The sequence below is a fragment of the Urtica dioica genome, chromosome 11, assembly GCF_054948205.1.
Source record: "Urtica dioica subsp. dioica isolate 48M chromosome 11, U.dioica_male_clone48M_v1_H2, whole genome shotgun sequence".
Classification (NCBI taxonomy): domain Eukaryota; kingdom Viridiplantae; phylum Streptophyta; class Magnoliopsida; order Rosales; family Urticaceae; genus Urtica; species Urtica dioica.
Window position 1 is genome coordinate 9,361,680 of NC_142766.1, and position 9,311 is coordinate 9,370,990.

Consider the following 9,311-nt stretch of genomic DNA (forward strand, 5'->3'; position numbering starts at 1 on the left):
AACTCTCTTGCGCTCTACAAAGAACATCGACGCATAGAGTATTTATACGGAATATATTATGGCTAACAGACAGGCCTAAAATTCTCAAAATACCCTCAACTAATAACCCTCATAATATAATTTTCGGCCAATGAGCTCTGCTCCCTACGACCCTCGGTCTTATTAAGGTCGATCCGTCAATCATCGTCGTAAGGTCTTCAGTAATCACCTCGGCGCCGATTAGGCTTCACGCCTCTAACACAGTTTTCATCTTGAGATTCGAGCGTGACTTGTTGAATAGGCATTCTTCCCCAATAATCAATGGTGTTGGGCCAGAGTCAGATCTTGAATTGATGATTATTTTATTATGGTATTGCAGTTAATTTATAGGTAATGAATTTTACTTGGTAATTTGATGTAGCGATTTTTCATAACCTTAATTCTTGGATCAGTTTCGGATGCGACTTCATAAAATTGTTGAGAGAAGCAATTTCAAAGCTTTGAAATGTAATAACTTTTTATTAGCATGGATAGTTTATTTTATTAACCTCTATAATTTTTTTAGTTAGCTGTTTTTTATGTCGATGCCTTTAATCAGCAACCTCAACTGTAGGGTAACTTTCTAATACAACTGAATTACACTAATAAGAGAAGCAATTATAAAATATTTAAATGAAGTTGTAACTTTGAAAACTACCCTAGATAGTTAGTTTATTAACCTTGCTAATTTCTCTATCGGGGCGTTCAAGTATCAAACTCTACTCTTGTGTCACTTTCAGATGGGATCATTACAGGATCGAGGTTGATATGTAATAGGTGGCTAATGTATTAGGTGTAATATGTGGCTAATGTATTAGGTGACTAGTGTGTACCATGAATATAGAATTATCTAATGCATTAGATAGCTATGTTTTAATTGGTTTGACTAAAAATTAAACGTAGGTGAATTAAAATAGGTATATGACTAGTTCGCCGATATGATACACAAAAAATTAGGAATATAACCAATTTAGACGTTGACATTGCTAAATAGTGAACGTTTGGTAAATTTTAGGTAAACAGTCACTTCAGACGTAAATCTTATGTAAATAGTCAATGTTTGGCATATGAAAGTGGCTATTTACCTAAGATTTATATTTGAAAGTGGATATTTACTTAAGATTTACCAAACATTGGTTATTTAACAATATCAAACGTTTGAGTTAGCTATTTTCCTAATGGATATCCGGCAATCTGGATATGTGTTCATTACATTCGGATTCTCAAGGTTACAATAATTACTTACATGTTTACAGTGTAAAACGAAAATGCAGGTGTAAACATTTCCTTCCATGGTAAGGAACATGTTTTCTACATCAAGTACTCCTACCTCATCAGATCAGAATATGTGGGTAGAAGAAAAAAATAACAAATTTAGTAAGGCTATAATTGTCTCTCAGAAGGACTGAAAATCTACTGAGTTAAAAAAATTTGCGTATGCACATTGGTTCCAGATGCATTGAAGATAATAGTTGAACGGCATCATCGTATTCAAAACTCTGCAAACTTATGTATCAATGAGAACAGCCATGCAGATCGAAGTTAGACAAGCTGTTGAGACACCTCGGAAACGATACATGTTATGATGCAAGGTTGCTTAGACCAAAGTATAGAGTACTCTGTTGAAACGCGTTGACTGCATAATCAGCTTGAAAATGACCAAACTGCGATTTAAAACGAAGGCCATATCCGAACCCGAATCCCGATCCTGGTTTTCCCTGTCTCATCGCTGGATTCCCTGAAAATCCAACACATGCACAAAAATTGACCGTCTAACAAGAAAGCGAAGGAGGGACGATTAAAATAGTTATCATAAGAAACTATCCAAGAAGACACATTCAAAAACAAAATTGAAGATAATTGTATCCGGTTATAGGACTGCCATTAATATTGGCCATCTAATCGTGATGATCAATTTTCTTCAGTAACTGGTTGGCCTTGTTAGAACTTTCTGTTATACAGAAATTACAAATGAGCAATTTTTTATTCTGATAACTATCAACATTCAAGTTGTTTTGTTGACCCTACATAAGTTGAATGACAGTTAAAGGAAGCTCGAGAATATCTAGTTTCCCAACCCTTTTAAACTTGTTTATGATTTCACCAAACAACTTTTACTAACCGAATAACACGTGGAAACTATATAGTGGCAGTTGAAGGTTTCCATTTTCCAGACAATTAAATAAAGGTAGATAGACAGTATGCATAAAAGGGTTTATGGATGAACCAAGAGTGAAACTCACCAGGCACGTGACGAGCAGACCCCAAATCAGTTCCACAGTCCAAGAAAACAGCTCCTTCTAACATCTTGCTCTAAGAATTACACAAGCATATGTCAACAAGAGAAAAAGAACAACCAATTTTATTATTAACAAAAAATAAAGATCAACTATGGTCTTCTTGGTTAGACATAGTCCATAAATATAGTGAATATAATGGTTGTATGTTTCTTGAGATGCATATGTCAATTAGCAAGAAGAGCGACTTTTTGTCCAGGAAACTTCAAAAGTTGTTGAGACTTTTAGTCATTGAAAAAAAAAGGAAAATTACGAGTGTACGTACCAAAGGAAGTGTCAATTCAGTATTAGCAACGAGACACGATCTCCCAGATCCAACCGCACCCTCACCGTATCCCCTGACGCTGCCAACGCCTCCGATTGCAAAAGCTTGATATGGTGCCATATCCCCCACAATGGAACCACCCATCATTCTGTTTATGAGAAGAAGAAGAAGAAGAAGAAGAAGAAGAAAAAGGAAAGTAAGATAATTTGATTACATAGGAGAGGTTCCATCGTGCCAGACACTTTTACCATTTTTTTGTGATTCATGGGCACAAACAAAATTCTACTCCCTTAGAGTAACGTAAAGGGAATTTCAACTCACTTTGTCAATAGAAAAGCTGGGCCAACTTTGACACCTTTTGACGCAGCAAACTTGAAGCGGTTGAAGATAAGCCACTTGGAAAGAACCGGTATCCCTTGCTCTATTTGCAGACTACACTGCATATACAGCAATAGGTTTTCTTCTAATTTAAAATCCGACGACCCAAATCCTTTCAATTTGGCTAATAATATGTTTAGTGAACATATTCGTGTACTGGCCTTACATGAACGAAACTGGAATCATTTGCCTTTGCGAAACGAGATTCTTGCTTTAGGACAACCATACTATCATCAATCCTTCCACTGCATAACAACAGGTGTTCCAAATGTCTCGAAGAAATTCATCTTAAAATTGTTTAAAAAAAAAAAGCAAATATAAAGAACAGTGTGTACCTGCAAGTCACGGGAAACCCGTCGACATCTCGGCTTATGGAATGCCCATCGTCGTTCAATGGCCTAACATGCTGCACCGTGACAGAATGTGGATGAGTGTGACGAGAAAATAAACAAATAAATAAAATTGACAGAGAGACAAGACGAGCTAAAAATAGACAGAACCTCAAACTTTATGCTGGTCGTACTACTCCATTTAGAGCTTGCAGGCTCATTCAGGTCTATCCCCACAGATAGCCTAGACAAGTTCACACCGCCGCTACCCGAACGAGAGAAGTTTTCTACAGGGACACCGTGGACACCAATCTCGGGTGACATGCAGTGCTGGCGAGCGTGAAATTCCCAACAAATAAAAAATAATAATTCCCGGTCAAAATCAAAACGAAGAAGCAGGTTTAAATAAATTCCAACGCGCAAAAGCGTACCTGAACTACAAAAGACTGCTGAGCCAGCCATTCGGGTCTTGGTCTTCTGTAGGCTACTAATACGTTAGAATCGTATAACCCTTTATCCAATGACACGTCAAGCTTCTCACTTCCACCGAATAAGTTTGGATGTTTGATGCAAAGACTGCAAAAACCGAATTGCAGTCAATTTAGGAAACCGAATTCAGAAACCAAACTCGCATTCCACAAGACAACGTAGAATAAGAAGTGTTCCTAACCTTCCTATTACAAGAGACAGAGGGCTGCCATTGCTGCTCCTACAATTAAGCATACAAAAACCACTCAATGAAATTCATCACCAAAATATTAAGAAACACTTCTTCAGCATGTATTATTATTATAATTATTGAAGGAAAATAAAATTAAAAAAAAAAAAAAAAAAACCTGAGATGAGGAACCATCAAAGAAGCGCAAAGCTTGTGAGTTAAATCAACATTGACATCAATCTTGGCTGTTCCAACCACGTTACCGTGAACATAATCAAGAACAAATAATGACCAAGAAAATGAAAACTTTATAGCGAGTTTATTATACGATATCTCTGAGCATCATAAACAACGAAATGGCGAAATGAAAAGTCTGTAACAAAAGAAAAAAATAACTGACCTTTACCGGCATGGATGCTCTGTTGAGCTCCCATATTGTTACAGAAACCACCACCGAGTGTGTATGCGAGTCATCAAATATTAAGACTGAACGGAATTGCTTAAGAGTGAGTGACTGTGAGGTTGAAGAAGATGAGCGGAGAAAAGGGTGGAAGAAAAAAAAAAGAGGGATTGTTGAGTATGGCGTTTGTGTAGGTTGCGTGGAGAGTGGGAGAGTCGTATGTCCCAAAAAAATCTATCGGAGGAATGAAATTCCTTTCTTCCGACGCCCGTTATCCTTTCCTGATTCTTTTCCATTTATGTTTTGAGCCATTAGTTTTTATTTCAAATTCATTCTAACGCTAAAATTAGTGGGGAAGACAAATTTCATTTTTTTTTAGTAAATCTTAAATTTATCTATTTCATATGCTAATTGGATCATTTTGATATCTCGGATTTAAACAAACAAAAAAATCTATTGACTTTCAATATATAAAAATCCATACATAAATATATACCACTCCTCACGAAAATATAAGCTAGAAATACTTAGATTATTAAAAAATTAAGTTCAACAGAAAATTTAAAATTCTTTAAAAATGAAGTTGAAAGTACAATAACAATAATACAATGTTAATAGTTTATTGCTAGTCATGTTTCATGTAGCACGTACCACTAAAAGCTCTTGCCAACCGAGACTACCCCACAAGAAAACAAAAATCATCTCATATATAAAGTTTGGATAAAAAATCACATTGATCAATATTCGGTGGTAAAAAACCAAATTCATGTATGAATTAATTGAAACGTGAAAATAAGAGAATAATATTAAAAAAAATTAAAACCCCAATTAGAGAAAGACGATCGATGTTTGTGTGCACGACAAAGACGACCTCGTGGATTGGGGATAATGCCGACTCTGAGCTTTGGATGACGATCGTGAAGAAGTCAAAAAGCTCCCTATGATAATAAAGTTTGCGAAATCTGATAAATACATTGAGAAAGAAAAAGAGAAACACATCACGGGGTTAAGAACTCTACTATTATTAAGATTATATGAGTCTCATACCTCAAGGGAAGTGACTGTACCGAAAATTTAAAATCAATTTTTTGAAAGAAAGTGTGAGAGTAGAATTAGGGTTAAAGAATTGTAAAAAAAAAAGTTTATCTTAATCCGCTAAAATTTGTTTCAACCACATTTATGATCTATTTAGAATGTATAGGTACTACTTATTGTAGTTTGTTCTTGAGATTTTGCCTTTTGATTATCAAGTTCGAATTATAAATTGAATTGTTTTTTGGGTATTAAAAACTTAGAAGTGATGCGATTTAATAAGGATAATTTACAAGAATCCCCCCTGAACTATTACTCGATTAACGAAGTGCACCCTCAACTCGGATTTTCAACAAAAATTACTCTGAACTCCTATATGTGTTCACTTTTGCCCCTTCCGTCAAATTTTTACTAACTCTGTTAACAATTTTATGACGTGGATGTCATATGTGACTTAAATTATAGATTATCAAAATACCCTCTATTATTTCAATTTATTTTTATTATTATTAATTCAAATCTAAATCAAATCTCTATTTTATTTAAGAAATAATAAAAAAAACAAAAAAAGTGGATCTGAATAATCTCCCTCAAGCTCAAAATCCCAGATTTCCCATTCCTCGTCGTCGCTGTGCCAGCGAGTCCGAATTCCCGAGCTTTTTCGGGCTTGCCCAGGAAGCTTTTGGGCAAAGCGCACCATACGACTTCCTGAGCCGCGGCGACGTTTCCAGTCCCAATGGGCTCCGATGTCGAGCCGGATATGGGCACCCACAACTCGATCCTCCACTCGCTCTGCCGCGAGGCTCACACGAGAGAGGCGGTGCAGATGATTAGGGACACGCAAGGCCTCGTCCACGGCTTCTGCAGAGCCCGGGACATGGGAAGCCCCAAGGAGGCTCTGTTCGCGATGAGCGGTGGTTTGTGCCACCGGGTTTAGCAGGCGCGAGGGACAAGAACAAGACCCGATCTTCTCGGCTAGGGTTTCACGGCATTAATTAATGTACCAACGGAAACAAGAAGACTTGGTCCGGATTCGCTCGTCGTTGCAGAGATGGGGACAGCGAAGAGTCCAATTTCTCTTTGGAGGCGGAGATTCTCGAGTTCATGAGCTGTACGGAGAAGCCAGAGGCGTTTCCCACCAGGAAAGAACTTATCAATGGCGGCGAACAGATTTGGTCGACGCGATTCTGAGGAAGCGCGTTTGGATGTCGTTTGGCTGGGCTTCGGACGATGAAGAAGAAGAAGAAATCACAGTCCGTGGATTTCATGAAGCCAATAGTTGGAGTTCATGGGAAGAAGACTATCGGATCGTCCATGGCTTCGTTTTGGTTGTGTTGAACACGGGAAGAGAAGAAGAGGAAGTTGAATAATTTTTTTTTTCAATTTTATAAATAAATGGTTAATTTATTATTATTATTAATAATAATAATAATAATAATAATAATAATTTGTGCAAACTCATAGATGGTAACTGATAAACTTTGACGGAAGGGGCAAAAGTGAACACATATAAGAGTTCAGAGTAATTTTTGTTGAAAATCCGAGTTGAGGGTGCAATTCGTTAATCGAGTAATAGTTCAGGGGGGATTCTTGTAAATTATCCATTTAATAAATAGAAATTGTATGATTCTATTGAGATTGACTATTCATGAAAGAAGAGACAAGTACAAAAATTGTAAAACACATATTCTGATATAGTAAAATACATTCTGATCTAGTAAAATACGCATCCACAATTTGAAGAAAATACATTTGAATTTAAATGACTATTGTTAGTACAAACTACTGATGTTGAGTCTAGTAATGACATTAATATTTTTACGTATTGGATGATTCTTTTTTTTTAATTTTTGAACCAATTTTACATGTAGCGATTACATGATTATCACACCCGCTACTCGGCGGGTATACTCCTTTAAAAACAAGTTAACGAGAATTTTTTGTAATAGGTAAGAGTACATGAATAGGTGAACTTTGTTCACACTTGCATCTATTGTCATTCCTATTAGTTCCTATTAGTTATTGATTTTATGATTTAGTCTTGTTGGACTTATGGGATTCACATATATTGAATATGTGTAAGCGATTGGTAAAAGCAATACATAGCACCGTGCTCTTAATTCTCGAAAATGTGAATAAACAAACTGTGCATGATACTTAACGAATAAATTCATTTAATAAGGTATGGTGACTTGTTAAAGACATCTCACTTAATATGCTTTTTCTTATCAACAAACAACGAAAAAATTAAGGAGATAATAAATAGAAGGATATACTGATAATTTTTACATTCTACTCTATAAAATGATTGTTGGGTCAGATTTTCACAAGCTAGAAATGACACCCCGAAAGCAAAAATGACAAGGCAAGCCCATACATAAATTTTAAGTTCACAAGAGAAATCTTTTGGTCAAACCTCGAGTCAACTTTGACTCTTGACGCCAACTCATTTTGGGCACAAAACAAACCTGATGGCGCTAACCTTCCATGCCGTCAATCTGATGGTGGCACCAACTTGAGGTGACGCCAACCTGATGGTGTCTCCAACCTGCCATGCCGTCAACCTGATGGTGGCACTAACTTGAGGTGACGCCAACCTGATAGCGTCGCCAACCTGATGCTGACACCAACCATCCCGACGGCGCCAACCTGATGACGTCGTCAACCTGATGGTGCCACTAACTTGATGACGCTGCCAACCTGATGATGCCGCCAACCTGATGTCGCCAACCTGTCATGCTGTCAACCTGATGGTGGCACCAATTTCATGTATTAACTTGCCTTCGTATATTAACTTGTAAACACAAGGCTCATCTATTGACTGTTCAAAGCCGAATCTTTTCACAGTTTCATCGAATCTAATATTCCATGACCTAGATGCTTGCTTGAGTCCATAAATGGACTTAAGTAACTCACAAACCTTGGTCTCTTGACCTTTTTCCACTAAACCGTCTGGTTGAGCCATGTAAATGCGCTCGTCAAGATTGCCATTCAGGAAGGCTGTCTTGACATCAATTTGCCAGATCTCATAGTCAAGAGCTGCAGCTATGGATAGGAGTATGCGGATGGATTTAAGCATTGCGACTGGCAAGAAGGTTTCTTCATAGTCAATCCCTTCTTGTTGGGTATAACCCTTAGCCACAAGTCGTGCTTTGAACGTATCGACGTTCCCATCCGGACCTCTTTTCTTCTTGTATATCCACTTACACCCTACGGGTTTAATCCCTTCAGGAAGGTCTACAAGTTTCCAGACTTTGTTGACATACATCGAGTGCATTTCAACTTTCATGGCGTCAAGCCAAAGGTTTGATTCAGAACAAGCCATTGCTTGACTATAGGAAACAGGATCATCCATGTCAGAGACGGCTACGAGAGAGTCTCCATAAGACATGTACCTGTCAGGATTTTGAGTAGCCCTCCCACTACGTCGAAGTACTACTTGACGAGATTCTGATGAGTTAGGTTGTGTTTCAGTTGGGGTAAGAACAGTTCTTATAGATGAGGTAGAAGCTTCCTCACCCAACTGTTCTTCAAGCACAATTTTACTTCTCGGTTTCACGTCTTTCGTAAAGTCATCCTCAAGGAAACGAGCGTTCGTGCTAACGAAAGTCTTATCGTCCTCGGGACTATAGAAAATGAAACCTTTGGTTTCCTTTGGATATCCCACAAACAGGCACAATTCTGACCTACTAGCCAACTTGCTAATCTTTTGCCTTAGCACATGTGCAGGGCAACCCCAAATTCGGATGTGGCCCAGATTTATTTTACAGCCAGTCCATCTTTCATAAGGAGTACCAGGAACCGTTATAGACGGAACTTGGTTCAGAATGTAAGCGGCTGTTTCGAGGGCATACCCCCAAAAGGAAAGAGGGAGTGATGAGTAACTCATCATTGATCTAACCATCTTCATTAGAGTTCGGTTCCTTCTCTCTGA

The 9,311-nt window shown here is 37.7% G+C and overlaps 1 protein-coding gene across 2 annotated transcripts; it reads right to left on the reverse strand.

Annotated features, from left to right (window-relative positions):
• Positions 1-1,034: 1,034 nt before the first annotated feature.
• LOC149381074 (Outer membrane OMP85 family protein) lies at positions 1,035-4,699 on the reverse strand. 2 transcript variants are annotated; one of them, XM_089629827.1, is made up of 11 exons: positions 4,346-4,699; positions 4,124-4,190; positions 3,958-3,990; positions 3,719-3,863; positions 3,459-3,617; positions 3,294-3,364; positions 3,125-3,203; positions 2,902-3,017; positions 2,581-2,728; positions 2,262-2,331; positions 1,035-1,756 (listed from the first exon to the last, which is right to left on the reverse strand). In XM_089629827.1, exons 1-11 carry the CDS (start codon positions 4,377-4,379, stop codon positions 1,599-1,601), a joined length of 1,080 nt encoding a protein of 359 aa, XP_089485953.1. In that variant the 5' UTR covers positions 4,380-4,699; the 3' UTR covers positions 1,035-1,598. The 2 variants fall into 2 exon arrangements, with proteins under 2 accessions (XP_089485953.1, XP_089485952.1); XM_089629826.1 differs by having other exon boundaries at positions 3,958-3,996.
• Between the last annotated feature and the right edge of the window lie 4,612 nt (positions 4,700-9,311).